The sequence below is a fragment of the Leptonychotes weddellii genome, chromosome 3 (genome assembly GCF_054177405.1).
Source record: "Leptonychotes weddellii isolate Sample4059 chromosome 3, ASM5417740v2, whole genome shotgun sequence".
Taxonomy (NCBI): Eukaryota; Metazoa; Chordata; class Mammalia; order Carnivora; family Phocidae; genus Leptonychotes; species Leptonychotes weddellii.
In genome coordinates this window covers 66889070-66912109 of record NC_138371.1, presented here as the reverse complement: position 1 = coordinate 66912109, position 23040 = coordinate 66889070, and the positions used below count along the sequence as shown (strand labels likewise).

Below are 23040 nucleotides of genomic sequence, written 5' to 3'. Positions count from 1 at the left end.
AAAATGCCCATGACTCACTGTTTTAGTCTCGTCAAAATTTAGGAATAACCGTAACATGTGTGAGCTTGTGATATTTTATTTGGAGCGCGTTGGAGGGGGGCGGGGGTGGCGCACAGGATCCAAGAGTGATCACAAAATCCCTTGTAGGGCCACAGGTAAGAGTCTGGACCTCTAATCTCTCAGACAGTGATAGGCATACTGTACACATCGAGATGTACCAAGACATGGAGAGTCACCTTCAGTGACTGATTTTCAACAGGACAGACAGGAAGCGCCACATCTGATATGAAGTACTTTACACTTTGCCTGTGCAAATAACTAGAAGTGCCCTGGCAGAAGGCAGCCAGTCTATGCCACCTAACTGACATTCATTTAAATAATTCAGTAATTTAAATGTCAAGCCAGAGGTATTCCCTGTCTGCAAAGCTCACCCACATTGTTTGTTCTAAAAGGCACCTCCCAGCATTACTCAGTGTTATGGCTGGCACCGTGTGCCCTTTGTTATCACCAGAACCGGGTCCTTGTGAACACACTCGCAGCCCGGGTCTGACTGGAAGCAGCAGGGAGTCCTCGACTCCCAGCCAGTCTGGGAGGATTAGGGGCGGGCTCCACAACCAGAGGCCCAGGCTCAGGATCCCAAATCTTTTCAAAGATCCTTCTTGTTCTGTGCGATACTCAGCTCATCATCTGGACACACCTACTCTGGTAGCCTAACCGTAGACTGTCACAGGAAGAGGCAGAGCAAAGAGCATTGTGGACTTTTTTTTAAGAATGTTCACAGTTTGGGATAATCTTATACCTCAGAGTAAAAGTATTTACATTTATGTTTTATTTTATTTATTTATTTTTAAGATTTTATTTATTTATTTGACAGAGAGAGAGAGCACACAAGCAGGGGGAGCAGGAGAAGCCGACTCCCTGCTCAGCAGGGAGCCCGCCATGGGGCTCGATCCCAGGATCCTGGGATCACAACCTGAGCCGAAGGCAGACGCTTCACTGACTGAGCCACCCAGGTGCCCTTCGCATTTATGTTTTAAGTGGGACTTGACAAATCAAAGCACAACACTATGGGCTTATCCTCAACGTTCTGTCATGCACTCCATAATACTTTAAAGCATTTAAACTGATTATCATTCTAAATGGTGCACAAAACCTCATATTTCCCACTAAAGTCTGACACGAAAGACAAATGAGAAAACGCTACAAGTAAACCAGCCTGCAGCTATGACCCCAGAGGTCGGCAAAAGAAACAGACTGAATTTCTTAGAACTCACCTCAAAGCAGCACAAATAACAATGTGGTGATTAGACTATTCTTATAAAAGTCGTATAGTTCAGAATTTTACAGGCTAAAAAAAACGAACCCCAAACATCCCTGGACTCTTTCCAACAGCATAAATGATTCATTCATTTGAAATGACAGCTTATATTAGGCTTATAGATATGGGAGTCCTTCCATGGCCTCCTAATCCAAGAGCGCAGCTTGGCACTTCTCCAGAATCGGAAAGCATTTCAGATCTCTGGCATTAAACAAAGGCTCAGTGATGGATTTTGCAATGCCAGGTATCACTGCCAGAAGCCTGCTCCTAAGACAGAAACACAAAGGTCAGTCTGGAACGCCTCGTGAAGGGCATTTGATGGTTTGGCAAGAAGGCAAGCTATATGCTCGGGAATACAGTACACCAGGAGCCTAAATACTCTCATTATAAAACACCCATTTAGGGAACCCAAATCACTTTTTTTTTTTTTCCCTGATCAGAGAAACCAATACTTGGCAAAGTTGTAAAGCCAAGAAGAAAACATATTCCAGGAGTTAAGAAAGGTAAAACAGGATCACATATAAATTAGAATAACAACAACAAAAAATGATTGCAGGATTCCCAAGATTTTGAACTGATGATGGCTACAAATGTGCTCTTCCTCCAGCGTTCTGGAACTGAGCAAACGGCATCCCCATTCAGATGTAGTCCTCTCTGCCTGCCATGATTCTTGAAATACAGACGGGGTGGTTCATGTGGCCAGAAGTCCTAGTGGAGCTGATCTCTACCACTTTAGGCTCCCCTCATCACCCCTCCATTTTTGGAAGGCCTCTCTTGCTCTAGGATGTCAGGCCCTTTAAGTATGGAATTTCCTCCACAGGTAAGGCTTCACTCCCTCCCTGCCAACAACCCATTTACCTAGTTAGCATCTGCCTTCCCTTCGGAGAAGCCTTTGTTCATACCCTCAGATCTAAAGTAGGAACCACCTGCATACACTCCCATGCATGTGTCTATCTGGCTACTGAATGTCCAAGTCTTTCCTCCAGAATAGGAGCACCATGAGGGTAAGAACTGAGCCTATTCTGCTCACTGTTACATACCCCACCTGCCTCAGCAATTGACAGGAGTACAAGCCTGATGAGTATTTGCTTCAGAATGAATTTTCTCCTCACAGAAAGGATTTAGAGGTGGGAAGAGACATGATGTTGGTTTTCAGAGCAGACTGAGCCTATAAAGTCTTTAAATGTCAGCAGAGATCTTAAGGCAAGGCTTAGTCACTGAGCCAGCATGTCTGTGCAAACCACTTCTTCCTAGAGGAGCTCGCCATAGAGTCACATCTGTTCACCTACTCCGGCTTACAAGTGTAGAAAATTAATACTTGTTGTGGTGCAGTAGGTGTTCTGTTTGCCTGTTTGTCTGTTAGAAGAAAGAGGTAAAATACAAGCGTCCCTAAAACAAGGAATTACTTAATACATTAATAGAACAGCAGGGCTTTTCTGGATGGTCCTTCCTTGGATGGCTGATGTGAGGACTTTGGGCTACTACAATGCGAAGGTGACCAGAACGATTGACACGTCATAAGTGCCCTGACTTCTACCACATGAGGGGAGTCATGCAGGACTTGCCTGCTTGGCAGTGAGAAAGATGCCCCCTGGTATTTGCTGCCATTTTCCTCCTCTAGGTGAAAGTAATGGCGTTTTCAGCAGGGAGTGAGGAAGAGTGAATTACATCATTTTCCCCTTCTTGCTTTGCTGAAGGTGATAAGGATTCCCAAGTCATCCTGCATTTGAACTGCTGAAGCTGAGAGGGGGGGTGAAAAAAGTGCCATCTGTTTATTTTGTGTCTGGGCTGACTCCTTGTCTCTGAAATAATCCCTGTAAATTAAGCCCTAATGCAGCAGCCGCACCTTCGATTTCAAAGCCAAAAACCTGGTCTGTGTTTAAGTGACTAACAAGTTAAAGAACATTGTGGGGTACTGACCTAAGACAATATTGGTCTGTCTTTTCCGTGCTTTTTATGGTTCCCAGAATGTAGCAAAGACATGGCTTTAACACTTGCACCATGTCTATGAAGCAACTCTTTAACAGGGGGAAAATAATGACCCATTTCTTCATTGTGTCTTCAAACTTCGTGACTCTCTGCTTCAGAGAAATAAATGGCTACAAGGCCTAATGGAAATTACCTACTAAGGAATTCCTTTAAAGACCAGGAAATATCCCCACCCCATATATTGACAATGCCCAGGTCTGAGCGAAGCTCCACTTACAGGAAGAGTAAGAGAGAGTACCACAGCCCGAAGGTGAAGAGAAAAAGACCCGGTGAATTATAATAAACATTTCAGGGAAGCCATTCCTGTTTGAGCTTTGAAGAGAACCAGCGATGTAGTCCCATCTATCCAATGTTGAGGCTGGAAGCTCTGTTCATAGTGTGGGAAGAGGTGTGCCTGACTCATGTGGGTTGTCTCTCAGCGATCCACCGGCTAACGAGGGAGTGCATGCCTTGCTCCAGTGAGGGTTTCCTAGCCAGGCTCTGTATGGAAAATTCTGGTGTTAGGAAACCTTAACCAAGGGCTCCACATGGGATAGGACAGTGGAGAAGGAACTACAGGGCGGCTTCAGCGCAAGGCTCCCCCCCTCTACCTGCCCTTCTGTGCCCTACCAGTAATCGGGCCTTCAGGGTTGCCAATCTTTGCTCTACTTACCAGCAGCAAATCACCACCACACCCTCACACCCTTTCTGGAAGCTTTCAAACCACAGAGATAAATCTTTCAGAAGATGGGCAGGGCTACAATTTATTGGACAACAGTCTTAGGATGCCAGCCTCTAGGCATTGCAGCACCCAAAGCCAAAGGTAAAAATGTCCAGAATTAGTTAAATTCCTCCTCTCTAGCTCCCTACTCTACCCCACGCCAGAAAAAAAGCACAGAAGGAATAAGGTGCTTGCTAGACTATTTGCTCCCAACCTGGATGAAGCCCAAGAGATTAAGATATCCAAGAGTGAAAAACAAGGGCACCGATCAAACCTCTGATACTGCTACTTCCCTATCCCCTAATTTCCCAACTCACATCCTAAGGCCCCACCAGGCCCAGAACACCATGCAAGGTTAATTACCAGAAGCATCCCATGCCTCCAATCCCATGAATACATGCCTTGTGCATCTGTATGCCAGCCTTTAACTTGATCTTTGCTTTGTATGTATTCTTTCCACTATCAGTCTAATTAATATGGTCCACAAGAATTCACTAATTCCCAAATTCAACTTAAGAAGACTGGTTTATTAGTCATAGACTAAAGGGTCCTAGAGTCACCATGACATGGTGAGTCTGGGTCATTTTGAGCTTATTCTTTTTTACCCCTGAGCCCACAGAAACGCTCCGGGTGCCTACACTCAAAAGTAGAAACCAAAAAGCATTTTTTTGAGATTGCTGTGAACCAGAACTGGCTTTTCAAACACTCGTTCCCTCCCCCACCCTCCACCCCCACCAATCTCTGTGGCACACACAGCACACCATTTCCAGCTTCCACAATCATCTTGGACCTTGGCAGAAGAAAGGCAGCTAAATCTGAGATGTGTCACGAGGCCACTGGCTGGGGAGCAAGAATATCTAAACACAAACTAAGGCGAAAGCACCAGGCCAGAGTTTCCACAGATTCCCACTGGCTCCTGTAGCTGCAGGGCACTGACAGCCTAAAGATAACCCAAGTATCTACGAAGGGCCACTTTTAAATAGTAGCTTTAATACCACCGGTCATTTCAGAAGCATTTCCTTCCAGAGCCCGCTTCCATCCACACTGACATGCCAACCGTGCCCAACAACGGCAAGCCCGCTGAAGACATGAAAGCCCAGAAGGCAATGGAAGGAGTCCCAAAGGGGAACAGACAGCCCCATAACCTGCTGTGATTCTATTCTATGCCCTCATTTGGACTGCTGAGAAAGAAGAATCTAGCAATGAGACACCTTGTAGAGGTGATCTACTGACAATCACGGGGGATTAAAGAACAGGTAGAAAATCAAACAAAATAGTTTAAGCCAATGCCTCCCCATCCTAAAACTGAGGCAATGTAAACCATGGGTGGCTACCTTCCAGGAGTTTTTCAGGAAAGGTACCATCTCCAGGAGAAAACGTAGACCCTCAGTCTACTGGACCACAGTCTGGCCGAGCAAAGAGAACTGTATGGAGTCTTCGGCACATGCTCTATGTATGCAGCCACTGTGACCACCCACTAATGGCAGAAGTGCCAGAGGGAACTGCTCAGAAGAGGCTGCTACTTTCTTACTGTCCCTTTAAGCCAGGGCCAAAGGTTCCCAAGATCTTCCTAAGAACCGTTAAAATGAAGCAGCCCCTCACCTATCCACCAAGTTGAGTCCCCACTGTCCTAAATGGCAGTCGGCCAGGGGCTGGTGTACAAGGGACAGGTGCTCAGTGGGCTATTTTCAGTCGCTATCAGCTGCATCAGGAGCCGCACATGCTCAGTAGGCAGGCAAGTCTGGGTTGCATTTCCAACTCCCGGCAGCCAAGAGACATCCACCTTTCATAGCTGCCAGGGCAACCAGCTGCTCAGTGCTCCTCCCAAGACGGGAGCAATGAAAACAGTATAACCTGGCCAGCCACCAGGCCAGCAAGCAAGCTGCACCTCGCATGTCACTGCCTGGGTTATTCTGAGCCGGGTTACTGACACTCCATGGCAACACAGGAACAAAGGGCCGGCGAGAGGGACTTAAATGTCCTGCAAAAGTTGCTAGAAAAGTCAGCAGCTCAGGCTTCTGTTTTCCTAATAAAAGTAGCAGTGGCTTTATTATTAGCTTATCATGTGCCCCTCCAGTGGCTGTTATATGTGAGTAATAATAACAAAGGTCTCCTCTTTGAACAAAGGTTCTTTTTTTGTTTTGCTCGCCACCACGAAGTTGCTATAGTTGGGATACCTCCCAAAATACAGCATGCGGGCCTGCCCCCCACAACACCAACACCGCAGGACTGGTTTTCCTCATCCGTTTACCTCTCACGTCGCCATACCCTGTGATCTGCTTCCAGCGTACAACTCTTTGAAAACAAACTGCCCCTCCGTAACCTTTCAATAGCTCTCACTGCCCTCTGGATAGGAGACAACTGGCTCAGGACCCCAGGTCCTGCCAGGCCAGTAGGACCTCTATCCCAACCCAGATCCCTTCTCAAGACTGCCCTGGCCATGTTGGGACTGCCCAGGTGGTGTCGTCTGTCCCCCGCCCCCACAACTTCTCTGGGTGAGGCCCTTCCCTGGGCAAGAAGTCCTTCTCAGTCCTTCCTTTGCTGCCCTAGTGCCTGTCGATCCTGCCAAACCCCGGCTCCCTGGACTGCTGTCTCCAATCCCAGCCCAGTGTGATATGGAGGCCCTTCCTGTTCATATCCCCAGTGCTGGGCTATAACCTTTGCCTTCTGCAACCAGACTGTGACTCCTTGGCAGCAGGAACCACTTCTAGTTACGGTGACATCAGCCATGCCTACCGGCGTACTTGCGCGAACCTTTCAAAGATCGTAAGCTTGTGCTGTAACTGACTCTCTTTTCCCAAAGTCAGAATAAATTCTTTGAAAGATGTGCTCTTATCTCCTCAGCCCAGATCAGTCCCTCTTATGTAAGTATCTTTTTTATATTATAATAACTATAATTGTAGTCAACATTATTTATTCATTCATTTGTCAAATACTCATTGAGCACCAACTACATGGCAGGCGCTGTCGTAGACACTGGGGATACAACGAACACCGCCGAGTTTGGGCCTCCTCCTCCACTCTGGGCCTCACTTTGCACGTTTTCCCCACAAACTCCTCACAACCACCCTATCGCTGTCTCCACGTGCCACTGTGGGAACAGCCCGACAGGTGAGGTAACACATGCACACGGACACACAGGAAAGCGGATGACGATGGCTCATGACAGTGTTTGCCTTTGTCTCTCTGCTGAGAAAGGCCTGATTCCAATGCGCGGCCCAGAGGTTCCCTTCAGAAGACACTCCGAAGGGACGTTTACCTACCAAAAATTCACCCCAATGCTTTGCAAAACTGACACCGTGAAGCCTATGAACTAGGACATGGTGTTAAAGATAAAGAGAAGCCGTGACTATGTGACTCAGCATGGCAACGGGCAGTATGATATACACAGCAGAGGAGTCTGATTCCCAGCCGGACTGTGGGCATCTTTTTTTTTTTTTTCCTCTCTATTCTTCACAACTTTCCTGAATGGATCCATCCAAACTGGCTTGGGGCAGGTACCGGCATTTAGAAGAGGAAATAAATGCAGCAAAATAAACAAAACAAACAAACAAAAAAGGCCACTCCCATTCCAAATCACCATTCGGTTCCAGGCAGAGGTGGGGATTTTGTTTTGTTCTGTTTCAGGTGATTTTCACCACTGCCTTCCCAAGACAGATTTAATTCTTCCCCCTATTCCTCCTCTCCTTCCCACATCCCCCCAGTGTCCTATCCTCAGAAAGTCTGTGCTCTGCTCTAACCCATAACAAAGAATTAGATGCCGCATTACCGTGGATCTAGTAACCACCCCCCCGCTCCAGTCTGCAGAGCTCAGATTCAGCTGATTAGAATCAGGCAGCAGCTGTTCCAGTGTTATGACCAAGGCTGAGGAGGCACAAATGTAAACTTCCCTATTCCTGTCAAACCACTGGCTCAGAGTGAGAGAGGATGGTCAGGCTTCACGAACTTGTGAAAAAATACAAGGCTCGGGGCCAGCTCTGCTGCAGAATACACAGGGCAGTTGTCAGAGTTTTGACCTGGGGGCAGCAGGGATTTCCGGGCAGTGAGCTCCCGGGAGCAGACTGGAGTCACCTTTTTTAAACCGTGGGTCACAACCCATTCCTGGGTAGGGAGATCGATGTAGTGGTTCAAGACAAGGTCTCTTTCTTTCTTTTTAAATAAAATAGAGCCAAATAGAATGGAACAAAAGAAAAGAGAGAGAGAAAGAGATGGGGGTACATTAAACATAGTAAGAGTAACTGCTGTTTTCTTCATGAGTTTTTTTTGTTTCAGATGTGTGTGGGTCCTACTCTAAAATGTTTCTAAATGTAGATGCACTGGGTCCAACTGTAAAATGTTTCTTACTGTGAGTCACAGTGAAAAGTTTGGAAGTCACTCCGCCCTGTGTCTTACAGGATCCTAGAACTGACATGAGTTCTGAGTAATTATGACTGCGCCATATAATCATTATCTGTGGAAGCTGGCCTGAGGTCATGCTGGGCTGCAGAAGGAAGTTCCGAGGACGCCGGGTAATAGTGTTTGGGGAGTTACAAAGTAATTCTTTATTGTGTCTTGTTTTCCTTAGTGTTTCTTTCTGAGAGCAAAAGTCACATATGTGACACACCTACAAATCTCCTGCTTCACTAGCTTTTCCATAAAGAGGCGATGGCATTCATCTTCTCATTCTTGAGACCTGTCTTCATAAAAGAGAAGCCCAGAAGCTACAGCACTGCCCTCTCACTGTTGACCACAAGGAGATCATTTAACGAGCTTGGATCTTGGATTTGTTTTCACATCTGTTCAATATTTGACTTAGATTGAATTTTTAGAGTCTTCTCCACACCCTACTGCTACTACCCTCCTCTCATATAAATACACTGAATATTGGATGTGGCTTTAGTTTAACTACCCACAGCCGAAACAAACATTTCCCAAGAAGCAAAAGCTCAAAGGCAGCTTTGTCATAGTTCACCTTTCATCAACTAATACACCATGATTCTGTTAGATAAGAAAATCTAACAACAAAGAAGCAGTATCTTAAAAGTATGTCACTCCATCAGATATTTACAGTTTAGGTCCTAGGAGTGAGTGGTAAATAGCTCACTATATCTCATCTCTCTCCCCAAAAAGTCTCTCATTTGATGATGTATCCGTGAAAAAGATTTTATTCTGAACAAAAGGGATAAATTATAGTAATGAGAAACGAGAGCAACCAACTTAATACAGACATTTCTCATACATTCATTCACCCCTTCAAGAACTTCCTGAATCTTCAATAATGAGAAATTCAAAGAAAGGCTTATTCTATTCTTCTCCCACAGTGGCAAAGAGGGGCACCTTTGTGGACCCTAACAAAAAGTCTATTGACGTTATCCCCTTCATTGGGTAATTGGGCTGGAAAGTCTGAGTGGCAATGGCTTCGGAAACAGTAAAATCAAGTCAGCCCACAAAATAATTTAGAACTTTGCAATCTTCTCTAGGACAGGCCAAAACCTCTTACAACAAAACTCTGCAAAAGTCCAACCCTTGTTGCTATAATAAAATCAAAACTATGGCTCACAAATTTGATAAAATGTGGGTCATCTTAGCTTAGAAATATTTCTGAAGCAATATTCCATTTTAAGTATTTGTGTCATGGATGTCACCTGCAAATGCTCTCTGGGATAAAGGGAAAGCCAAACATGGAGGTTCTGGAACAAAAATGGACTTTTCCCCAGTGGCATAATCGTAGTATTAGAGCATGATTAGTTTTATTAATGGGAAGGGAAAGGAAGGATATATGGATAATTAGGACTCAAGTGCTCTTCTCGGTAAGAGCAAATAAAACTCTTCCTGCAGCTAGAGTTGTATGTATAATGAACATGAGAAATGAATATTGGTATGAGAGATGAGAAATAAAAAACACAAACCCAGGTAAAGGAGCCTGATCATTTGCTATTACAAGCTCTCATCTCAGCTCTCAAACACACTGGACTGAGCTGGATTCTAGCATGCACCAGATACAATGTGAATGTGGATGTAGCCAATTTAAGGGACCAAAAAAAAAAAAAAAAGTCAAATTCTGAAGAAGACTGATAATGACTGAAACTCTTGAACACCATTCCTTAAAGTACATTACACCTTTTGTTGGCTGTGTAGCCTTAAGCAAGAGTTTTAAACAATTCAAAGGCACATCCCCCAAAAACCTATCTCATGAGCGTAATCATGAGGATTATGGGAAATAACACATAAAAAACAGCTCAACATTTGGCACATATTAGCCACTCAATAAATATTACCTATAATCATCAGAGGTACTTACAGTAAGCAATATTTTCCAAACTTATTTGGTCTTTTTTCCCCTGGAGTATTTAGGATTCCATACAACTTGAGAGATGTTCTAAAGCACACTCATACTAACCAAACCCTATCAAAATCAATGTTTGGGACCTATTATTTGAAGTGTTAACACTAATCAATGTTTGGGACCTATTATTTGAAGTGTTAACACTATTTCTAATCAATATTTAAGAAGACACTTGGGAATAATGTGGGAGACAAAGGGGAAGAAGTTTTGCTTGTTTTTTCTTCTTTTTTCCCCAGTGAGCTAAAAAGAGTACACTACCCAACAAAATATATTAGAACTAAATCTCTATAGCTTTCTTATTTATGCCCCAGTAATGCCATCTAGCTTCACTGAAGCACAATCAATAAGGTGCCACAGCTATTCTGCAAACATCAAACATGGGTCTTTTCCTTTTAAACTTGGTCTAAAGGTCTGCACTAGACAATGTATGGGGCTAGTATAAAGATTTTAGTTAACTACCCTATTATTTACCTCTTTATGACTAATGTTGAATATATTAGAGTGCATTACAATTAGGGGTTCTCAGTGTGTTTTTTTAATTCCTAGTAAATATACAAAAACAAAGAGTCTTTTCATAGAATATGCTGTTGACAGTTAACAAGGAGTTGAGTCATGGAGGGAAGACAGGACTAAGGCAACTGTTATTATGATTAGAGCACTCTAGGCTGTAGCACTCACTGGATATTCTGGTTGAAGAGAAAAAAAAAGCTATTGCAACTAAAGGATGATGTGTCCTTTTCCTTCCTTGTAAACATCCTAGTGGTGGTGGTATATTAAATAGCAAAACTTTAGTGGCAATCCATTTCCACTTCAGCCAGACGGACTTGTTTCATTACCTATCTTCGCTGTGACATTAGAGGGTCATTTGCTGGATTCTTTGGGCAGCTTAAGAGCTAAAAGCAGGAAAAAACAACCAATGGCACAGTTGCTAATACTGATTCATAAATGCCCTTTTCCCCTTCTCTCTTCTCCATTCTTTCTCGACTTCTCCATCTCTATTCATACCATATTTCCACCTCAATTGGTCTTCCACTCTTTCTTTTCAGTCATGCTCACAACCACAGTTCCACCCATGATATCAAATGAAACCAAAAGGAACTGCTTCATACCACAGAGAACTGATACTATACCTAGGGAAGGGAAGGAAATTTGGAGGGACTTTATTCCACCACATTCTGTAGATTTTTTTTTTTCTAGTTATCATAGTGTTTAGCAATTACATAGCGGAGAAAAAATCCTGGAAACTTGCCTGTTATGTCTCCAGATATTGTCAAGTATTCCTTGGGGAGGAAAATAGCCCCCAAGTGAGAAATATTAACCCATCAATTTTTTCCAACGATTAAATTCTTATTAATTCCTACAACTTAGGACTCAACCCCTCCTCTGGTTTAAACACCTCCAATTCTTTTAAACTTACCGCATAGGATCCTTATTTTATATCTTCTTGGCATGAAAAGCCTGCAGCATTATTGAAATGTTTTTAACAATACTGCGTAGAGCAGAATCTAGACTGTGGATACCTAAATTGGTTACAACATCACTGTCCACTAGAAATTTAATGTAAAGCCCATTACATAATATTATGTCATATAATATTAGATAGCATAGGAGAAAACCCAGATGACCTTGGGGACAGCAATAACTTTTTAGAGGCACAATTCATGAAAGAAATAATTAATAAGCTGGACTTTATTAAAATTAAAAACTTCTGCTCTGTGAAAGACAACAAAAGAGAATGAAAAGGCAAGTCACAGAACGGGAGAAAGTATGTGCAAAAGACTCATGTGATAAAGGACTGTTCTTCAAAATATACAAAGAACTCTTAAAACTTAAAAATAAGCAAATGCAACAACCTGATTAAAAAATCGGCCAAAGATCTTAACAGACACACCTCACCAAAGAAGATATACAGATGGCAAATAAGCATATGAAAAGATGTTCCGCATCAGATGTCATCAGGAAAATGCAAAATAAAACAACAAGGAGACACCACTACACACCTATGAGAGTGGCCAACACCCAGAACACTGACAACAGCACATGCTGGTGAGGATGTGGAGCAACAGGAACTCTAATTCATTGTTGGTGGAAATGCAAATGGTACAGCCACTTTGGAAGACAATGGAGGTTTCTTAAAAAACTAAACATACTCTACCATAAAACCCAGTAATCACAAGCCTTACTGTTTACCCAAAGGAGCTGAAAACATGTCCACACACAACCTGCGCATGGATGTTTACAGCAACTTTATTCATAATTGCCAAAACCTGGAAGCATCCGGTATGTCCCTTCAGGTCAATAGATAAATTATGGTACATCCATAATTAAAAATATTTTTAAAAATATTAAAAATATTTAAAATATTTCTATTTTTTTTGCTAAAAGAAATGAGCCATCGACCCATGAAAAGACACGGAGAAACCTTGAGTGCCTATTAATAAATGAAAGCAGCCAATCCAAAAAGACTACATAATGCATGATTCCAACTATATCTTTCTAGGAAACACAAAACTATGGAGGCAGCAAAAAGATCAGTGGTTGCTAGTTTCAAGGAGGGTGGAGGGAAGGGATAAACAGGTGGAGCACAGAGGATGTTTAGGACAATGAGATACTCTGTATGATACTATAATGGTGGATACATGTCACTATACATCTGTCCAAACCGACAGAATGCATAACACCAAGAGATGCAAACTATGGACTTGGGTGATAATGATGTGTCAGTGTAGGTCCATCAATCATAACAAATGTACCACTTTGGTGGGGGATGTTGGCAATGGAGGAGGTTCTGCATGTGTGGGGGCTAGGGGTATGAGAACTCTCTATACCTTCCTCTCAATTTTGCTGTGAACCGAAAACATAACTTTAAAAAAATAAAGTCTTGATAAAGGGGGAGAACGGAGGAGTATTAAGTATGATAGTATTAAGAATAAACTGGTTTACAGAGAGCCAAACAATACCCAGTGAGCCACTTACCTTCCATACTAGGGGAAGGGAAAGCAATCATCATCAGCACAGGAAGAATCATCACTCCATCTACCATTGTACAACTGTGGAGGAAAAATAAGAGATAAAAGTAAAACAAAAAATTTTAACTGTAGGATGACAAATTAAATTAAGCATACTATCTTCAAACTGCCATTCAAGGCCTTTCTTACAAATCCCCCTCACATATGTCGCCTTATTTCTTGCTAAATTTAAACATATACCCTTTACACAGATCTAAACAAATCATCTTAAGGAGTTAATCAGATTTACTTCCTACTAGTGGCCACTCTAAGGTGACTACCCTCTTACAGAGAACTCAATAGGGACATGAAAAATTCTCAGCTATAAGACTAAGCATTCTCGGAGAATTTTAAGTTCGAATTTTATCTTAGCCTATGAAATGCAAAATTGGCACTAAATTTAAAAACTGAGAGGCATGAATAAACTGTTGTAACATGATGTTAAAGATTAAGTGACTGAATAATTCAAGACAAATTACTGTGTTTGAACCTTACTTCTCCTTTAAAAGAAATTAAAAGTGGAGCATTATCACACAGCCCAAAAGGGGACCAACAACAACAACAAAAAACCAGGGGTGCCTGGCGGCTCAGTCACTGAGCGTCTGCCTTCGGCTCAGGTTATGATCCCGGGAGTCCTGGGATCGAGTTGTGTCGGGCTCCCTGCTCAGCAGGAAGCCTGCTTCTCCCTCTCCCACTCCCCCTGCTTGTGTTCCCTCTCTCGCTGTGTCTCTCTCTGTCAAATAAAACAAATAAAATCCTTAAACAAAAAAATAAATAAATACCTACAACTTATCCCTCATCTATGGCAAAGCAATGCATTCTTACACAAACCTCAAATTTAACAAAGGATACATACAACCAAGACAGCAAGAAATCATGTAAGTTTGTAGTATATCAAACTATACAAATGAGAGAACATAGTTACCTGATATAAATTTAAGGTTGATACTGCCCTGAAACTACATTAGCAAAAGCTCAATTTTTCTAAGTCAAAGGACTACAACAAAGAACGTTTCCATTTAAATAATTCCTGCAAAATTTTGGGAATATGACGAGTTTGGTTATACAAATTCTTTATTACAAGAAATAATTTTTACAAATTAAACCTTTGACTAGTCATCAATCCGCGGGACACCATGCTTCCCCTAGCCACAGGACTTCTGTGGAAGCTGAGAAGCTGTGCCTTTTTCCTTAAATGGTACCCTCCAGCACAGGGTGCTACGTACCCCAACACACACAAACATGCATGTACACTCACACACTATCATCCTTTTTCCGGTACCTTCTACTCATCTTTTTGCTTCCTATATAGATATAACCTTCCTGGGGAAGCTCTTCTACCCTCCAGAAAATCTCAAGTTACTTTGTTAGCGGTCTTATTTAACCATGTTTCTTTATAACTGACACTTAATTTGATTTTTAATTATATAATCGTTTGGATGATTATTTGATTACCACCACAGATCTTCTAAGGTCCATGATAGTAAGGACTGTGTTTGTTGTATCTTTATCATTTTTGGTTTTTCTTTTTTTTTAAGATTTTATTTATTTATTTGAGAGAGAGAGAGAGAATAAGAGAGCACAAGTGGGGGGAGGGGCAGAGGGAAAGGGAGAAGCAGACCAGTTAATTCAGCTATTAAAAATGGTACCTCCAGAAGGAAAGGGGAAAAAGAATGTAGAAAGGAGAATGTTCTGGAATAAAACTCCTGGTCATATTTTTTTTCTAAGATTTTATTTATTTATTTGACAGACAGCAAGAGAGGGAACACAAGCAGGAGGAGTGGGAGAGGGAGAAGCAGACTCCCTGCTGAGCAGGTAGCCCGACATGGGGCTAGATCCTAGGACCCTGGGATCACGAACCGAGCTAAGGCAGACGCTTAACAACTGAGCCACTCAGGAGCCCCTCTTGGTCATATTTTAATTTTAAAAAAATCAGCATGCTAAAGTCCCAATTTGAAGCCCTAAGGATCTATTCCCAATTTTAAAATACGCTAAAAAGAAAATACTGTTTTTAAAGGTAAATTTTCAACTATCCTGCTCTCAAGTATTTTTGGCTAAGAAGTTTCAGATATAAGTTGGCAAAAAAAGAGGGACTGGTAGTGGGAAAAGGGAGTAGCAAAAAAATCAATAGTTCAGGGATGCCTTACTCCAGTGGTTTTCACACTTTTTGGTCTCAGAATAACTGTATAGTCTTAAAAAGTATTGAGGACTCTAAGCAGCTTGTCAATGTGAGCCATATCTATCAATATTTCCTCTACTAGAAATTAAAACTGGAGAACTTTTTTAATATTGCGTTTGTTTTAAAACAACAATAAACACACTACCCCGTGTTTTATAAATTAAAAAAAAATTATTTTCTACAAAAAAAGGTAGTAAGAAAAGTGGCATTATTTCCCATTTTTGTAAATCTCTATATGTTTAGCTTAGTAGAAAGCCACTGGATTCTCATGCATGATTCTGCACTAAGTCTGTCACGCCATGTTGCACTGGTTAAAGTACGTATAGAAAATACAGCCTCACACAGATATATATAAGGACCTCGTGGAACTGCTGAGAAAGTCATGGAGAGTCCACGGGATTCTGGACATTTTGAAAACCACTGCCTTACCCTTTAATTGATCATTCCTCCTACCATGCCATACCAGATAACCAGATGGCACCTGATAGTTTAGGATGCACATTTACCTGATACATGACAAAAATGTTACTGTTCTACAGGTTTAGAAATCTCAACTTCTCTAACATCAAAGAAGTCAGCAAGTCTAATGGTCAAGGAAGAAGGCATTAGACATTTTTTTTAATGCAGGAATAATACTTTATGTACACAACTAAATACTTCTTAAATGAGACATAAACCTATGATAAAAAGGTTCTCAACTGTTCATCTACTTTAGGTTGAACCAAAATCCTTATGCAATGTTCTAAGGTCAAAATGCCTAACTGAAAAATCATAGGTTACTGGAGATTACATCTATTACTTAAAGGATTCAGAGTATAAATTCTTGCCTCTAGTTATACCATCTCCTTTCTGTTCTTGGATAAGGCCTTCCATCTCTAGTAATTGATCTGTCTTTCCTTCAGACACAAAGAAAATAGCTATTCAGAAAAAGGGTTAGGGACTTCCCATCTTAACTAAGGCACCCTCTTTAAATCAGCACCATCTCTTACAATGTCTCAGGACTACTCTCTTGGGAGATAGAACAGTCCCATGATAGTCTACTACAAAAAGGTATATCACCAGGGCAGAACAGAACTGCTTTCCAAATCCCACGGTACTTTTTAAACTCCACTTATAGACTAGACTGATTTCCAGTTAAAGAGCTACTGTTTAGCTCAGCTTCTAACATGTGTGGGCTTGAGACCAAGTTTGGCACTTCTTTTGCTCATCACAATTTTATAGCTGGATAAAAACCATAGATATATTGCAATACATTACCCCCCCCAAAAAAATCAGAAAACATTTTGATATTGGTCACAGAATAATCAAAAGTATAATACACTTCTATATTCAATTTTTGGAACTCATATTAAACAATTTAGTCAATAATCCACTATTAGAATAAAGGATATTTCTAAAACCTAGACTTAAGAACAGATAACTTGTTATCTATAATGTTGGGGATAAAGGAAAAGTTGTAAGATGAATTAAGATTCTTCACCATCAGAAAAGTCTACAAAATGTTGTCTAGACAGCCTAAACTCATTTGGTTTGTCCATTTGTTCAACACATGATTTACTGAGTACTTATTCAATAGGGATTTTCTCTCCTCAATTCAACTTCTAATAATCTCCAAGTTAGAAAGAATCTTAAAAGACCAGGTTGGAAGCACCTGGGTGGCTCAGTCGGTTGGGCATCCAGCTCTTGATTTCATCTCAGGTCATGATCTCGGGGCCCTAAGATCGAGCCCTGCAATGGGCTTCATGCTCAGTGGGGAGTCTGTTTGAGGATTCTCTCTCTCTCTCTCCCTCTGCCACTCCCCCTGCTCATGCACACTCTCTAAAATAAATAAATAAATCTTAAAAAAAAAAAAAAGACCAGATTGTACAGCTGCCCCTCCCAATTTTAAATGACTTGGGTTGTCACTACTTTTCCACAGTTTTCTTCTTTATATCTCTATATGGTCTATGCTATTCCTTCCATAAGGAAAACAAATATATTCTCTTTAATATAAAAGGTAAAGGCAAAGGAAGGAAAAGGATTAAGAGTAATTCCGTTTTCTCTTAGTTATCTGTCAACATTACATCATTATCATCCAACAGTAGCGGCACATACTAACCAGCCAGACACTGTGCTTAGAGATCATATGCGGTATCTCATTCAATCTCTCCCCAAAACACTCTAAAATAATACTCGCATTAATCCCATTTTACACATAAGAAAATGGGTGGGTAGAAGTAACTTGCTGCTCAAGGACACAAGGTGAAGCTCAAGACCATCTGACCTGAGTTCAGGTCTTACTCAACCACCACTCACAACCTTCGTTGAACCAGCCAGCCACAGTTTAGCAACCTGCTTTTGTCACCCTTAACGTTTTATCCAAGCTTCGACGCATTCTGTGCTTTAACCATCTTGATTTTCCTCTTAGAAAATAATCTTTTACTCATGGTTATTTGGCCACCTTTCAATCATGCCCTCATCCCATCTCTCTAACCTCAAAATTAATTTCATATGCTCTGCAACCTCAGATTATCTCCCCGATCCCTGAAAAAAAGATCTTGATGTGAAAGGAAAACCAAGCCACTCTGGTATTATTCATCAAGTGGTTTCTACTTCCCATCCCCCCACATCCCCCCCCCATCCCACTCTCCGGTCTTGTAGCTCACATCTCGAAATAAAAACAGAAATTAGTGTCAGTCAGGCACATCTGGGACAAAGTTAGATCTAGTAAGACAAATTCTAGACATAAAACTTTGAGGGAAGATATACTTAAGACAACCACCTCCAAGCAGGACAAAAATCGTCCATTATGTACCAACAATTCTGTCTCTTCTATGCTCAACAGGCAGAGATAACCCAAGGGCAGCTTGCACCAAACTACCTGGGCCTGTGGAAGGGGTGAAAAGAGACATGAGCTGTCAGTTACAGCTGAAAAAAAAAAAAAAAAAAAGGCTAAACCAAAGCCATCATACCATATAAGTCAGGGTCTTTTCTCCAGTTCACAAATGACCTGTGAAATATTTTTAAACACCACGCTGTGTCTGAACTGGCAATGTGTAAGTTGCCAGGGCTTGGTTTTATACAGACTTCACTGCCGCTGGAAGGTTTCTGGTGGGGTGTTACTTTCAGAATATTAGCATGTAATTTGATCTTCTGCGATAGATGAATACAAATAGCTTCTTGGACAAGTCCTATAGAACTGAAACCCTGGATCAGTTCATCCTGTAGTTAGAGGAAATAATTACAGATTATTTCGGGAAAGAAAGGGTTTTGACTGAAAGAGTTACACTACAAACATTCCAGCTGTGACAGATGGACCCAAGATAAGGCTCGGAAAGGAGGGGAAAAGAACAATATAATCTGCAAGGGGTGGGGGTGGGGGGGAGATGAGGCTTAATTGAATGAAAACAAATGAAAGGTTTAAATTAGGCTCGCATGTAGGAACCAGAGAATCCCCAGTACATTTATTTTAATTGTTGTATACAGGACAAAACTGACTTTGCCGCACCCCTACCTGATCTACAGATGATGACTGAGCAAATCTTCTGAGATTCTGATGTTGTGATCACCCACTGCATGCCTTACCGGTATCGAAAGACGAGATTTTATTTCGACACGCTTGACTAGATGGAAACTGTCCCTCATTTTCCACTTCATTCCCTCTGTATCAAATAGCTGTGGCTCTCCTGCTTTGTCTCAACTCATAGGACGCCATCATCTCCCAGCTGTTTTGGTATATTCTCCTAGGCAGCTCAGGGCTCATGCTTCTCCCTCTGGTTCACAAATATTTTTTCATAAAATTCACTCATAAATTCATTTTTTTTTTTTTTTTTTTACCTAGTGGTAGGAAGGACCCTGTTATTCCCCACCCCCATAACTCGTGGAATTTATTCCATAACTATGGAGTCCACCTAAAATCCCACTTCCTCCCTAAGTCCTCAGTCAGGTGCTGCCTCGGCCCCGTCTTCTCATTTCTAACTATGCCTGAAGTTTCCCCTTTCACCTAATAGTGCAGACCTTTCTACCCCTCCAATTACCAGACAAATGGTGTTTCAGGCACCTACCATCTGACACAACTGTCCCAATTCTAAGACTAATACGGTTAACCTATAATAATTTAAAGGCGGGTGAGGTGGGGAGGGGGTGAAATAAAAAATGTCAGCATCAGGGAGGTATCTCTCTCTCCTCTTTTTTTTTTTAAATGGGAGACACCAGAGCATATTTCTGTGGAGGTATTTAAAAAAAAAAAAACAACTTTATACACTAGCTTGACCAAAGCCTTCCTTCTCATCCACGCTACCTACACGCTCAAGCCCATTCCTGCCTCAGACCTTCCCACCCCCACCCCTACATTATATTACCCTGCCATATCTTCTTGATAGCACTTAACACTGTGAAATCTGTTGCTGATTTATTAGTTCATTGATTTTTATTATGTTTCCCCCTCTCCCACTCCTCCTTCCCCACACATCAAAATATAAGTAGCATGAGAGCAAAAATTCTACCTAGCTCATGGCTACATCACCATGCCTGGCACATACCAGACACTCCATATAAATTAAAACACATTAACTTTAACTTCTTAGTCTATGCTACACTTGGGTTTAGGTGGGAAGAGGGAGGTAAGGTTTAAGGAATTGTATACAGGCTGGCAAGGAAATGACGGTGGGGAGGGGAGTGCTCCTCATCATCAATTTAATATAGTAGCAACCAGGTATTTGAGATAAATTAAAAGATATCATTTGTAACTTGGATTTCAGTTTTCAAGGGTGTCATCCAAGAGAAGCAGCCAAACCAAAAGACGGCTGGCAGACTCCGGCTATACCAGACAACTCCCTGGTGGACGATATCCCATTTGGAAAGGACTGCATGGATCTCTAGTTGCAGACACCAGCTGATCTGCCCAGAGCCATCCCTAGTGACCTCTGAGACAGCTTCTGTAGCTTGAAAATACATCTTCTACAAGTCAGAAATTGACATATTATCTTCTCCTCCCACCCCAGTCTTTTAACAGTTATTGATGCTATTTGAAAAGCCATGCTTCCATGCCTATTAATAACCTTCAGAAAGAACCTCAAGGAAGTGTCAAGAGAAAAACAGATCTGGCTGGTGGAAGTCAAAGACTCAATCAGAGTTACAATTAGCAATTAATATATTTGAACAAAAAGAAAGTTGTAACATCTTCTGTATCATATGTTATCTGTCCAGGAGGGTTAAAACAAAATACTTTGCCAATGAATTCAAGAAATGTCAATCAAGAATACTGGTCTTCACAGAAAGGAACACTTTTAAAAAACCCCTTTATTTAAAATAGACCAGCACCAGATACTAACTTTATCTACACATCAATGACCCCAGGGAATTTTGCGTACAAGGCTGATATCATTAAACCTTTATAGTTATTTACATCTAATCATTTCTATAATTTGAAATATCTGTACTACAGTTTTTTAAAATTAATTTTATAAACAGTTTCTTCAGGTGACACCTCAAAGAGCAACTAACTCAATCTATTCTAAAATAATGGAATAACGAATTAACAATCTTTCAAAAGACTTTTCTTAGTGGTCGGTCTTTCTCTTCTCCCCTCCCTGGACTAGCATGTGATTAATGGAATTCTCGCACAACTTAGCTTGAAATATGCTTTTGCCAGTCGAGCAGCTAAAGCAGAATCAGATAATTGTGGTATGACTCAACAAATGCACAGCTGTTCATTTAAATATATCCATCAAAAGTATAAATACAATCATGAGAAAGAAAATGAACCGTGTACACAGGGTCAGTGTACAAGTTGAACGGGTTAGCACTGAAGTAACCACAACAGAAAACAAGGAGAAGGGGAGATGGGGCTGGGAAAGATTCTGCATACCGGCTAGAAAGAGACCAGAAAACCAATGTAACTGAAAAATCACCCACCCAACCCAAACACTCACTGGCCTAAGTAAGAAATTAATGGCAAGTTAAAAGTAAAAATAAATGCGCTCTACTATGTGGGGAGAGAGAAGCGAAATCTAGGAAATGGCTGATGCCCAAGTACTCTGAGGTGGAAAGCCTATAGGGCAGGAATGAGGAACCCAATCTGTTATTAAAAACAAAACAAAGACCCTAAGGCAGAGGAAAACAGGAGGAACAGGATTCTCGCCTCTGTCCTCTCTCCACAACCTTCGAAGACTGATTATGAAATCATGAAATGTAGGAATCCCTCCAATGGTCCCAAAGCAAATCACGGAAAACTACCACCCCACACCAGGCAACATTTGTTCGAGGCTCTAGGTACATGAGATGGGTGCCACCTGAACATGACGGAAAGGAAACCAAGAAAAGGAAAACAGACAATGTGAAGAGGGGCCAAGGGAGCACTGAATAAGAGAAAAAAGTGCCTAGTCAGCCCCGCAGACCCCCTTCCTTCCTTGTTCCTCAGGGATGGGCCCGGAGACCCCTCGAAACTTGAGAAGCAAAGGCACTGAAAAGACATGGGAGCCTCTCCTCTTTTAATATGTAATTCAAAATAATAACAAATAAAATGAATATCTAATCCAGGATGATGATTTCTAAGCTTTCCCTGAACTATCAAAATCAAGTTCTTGCCAAAAAAATCATCTCTCCGGTGGGGGGGAGGGGGGGGGCACTCACACTTAGCCTGACTACTCAGTCATCTTGCCGGGAAACCATTCATGTTCTCCATATTTACAGGCAAACCTCTCTTGTATTACTATAAGCGACAGCTATTTCAACAACTACCACCGGCCTCAGCCCCTAGTCCTCCCACATCTACCCTCTTCATCCTTCATAGAGAACTTTCTAGAAAGAGAAATCTACACAGCTCCTTCCACATCCTCCCTCTCCTCTATCCAGTCCATCACCAAAATAGCTCTTTGGATCTATAAGGGAGCTTCCTCAAAAAAGCTCAACTTCAAGCTTCAACTCCAGAGATGTTTATTCGATTGACCTAAGATGGGGCCTAGGAACCCCCAAACCCACAGCAATTCAGGTGGTTCTGAGAATGCTGAGGGTGGGCTCACTTGCCCATTCTGCAGCATGGCGGTGCTGATGACCCCCTTCTGCCCCTGGGTTCCTCCCTGGTTGGGATTCAGAGGTTCCACTCTCTGGATCTTTACTTTTATGGTTTGAACCTTCTCAGTTTCCTTGGATGGAGTTTTCCTCTTCTGCCACTCATCCCTTAAATCTTAGTTTCCCACAGAGCCTCACATCTCAGCTCCCTCTTCTCACTCAAGATGGCACCTAATTCCTTAGCTTCAAGGCCACTGAGCTGAGCCTGAACCAGGCAGAGAATGGAATCACCAGTTCTTTACTCATATCCACCCCTCCCCCACCCCATCGAACCCTTATTACCTTCTTCTCCTTCCATATGTCCTTGTCTTTTCACGGTTTATAAAATTAATTTTAAAAAACTGTACTACAAACAGAGAAAGACATGTATCATATGATCTCATTGATATGAGGAATTCTTAATTGCAGGAAACAAACTGAGTGTTGTTGGAGTGGGGGGTGGGGTGGGAGGGATGGGGTGACTGGGTGATA

At 41.8% G+C, this 23040-nt stretch overlaps 1 protein-coding gene across 5 annotated transcripts in view; it reads right to left on the bottom strand.

The window, feature by feature from the left end:
* Nucleotides 1-23040, bottom strand: part of ACVR1 (activin A receptor type 1) — a 125243-nt gene that overhangs the window by 44661 nt on the left and 57542 nt on the right. For all 5 annotated transcript variants that reach the window (XM_081814379.1, XM_081814383.1, XM_081814381.1 and 2 more), the window contains one exon: nucleotides 13309-13382. In XM_081814379.1, coding sequence (XP_081670505.1) covers nucleotides 13309-13375 — 67 coding nt within the window. In that variant the 5' untranslated portion in view covers nucleotides 13376-13382. The remainder of the gene's footprint in view (nucleotides 1-13308; nucleotides 13383-23040) is intronic.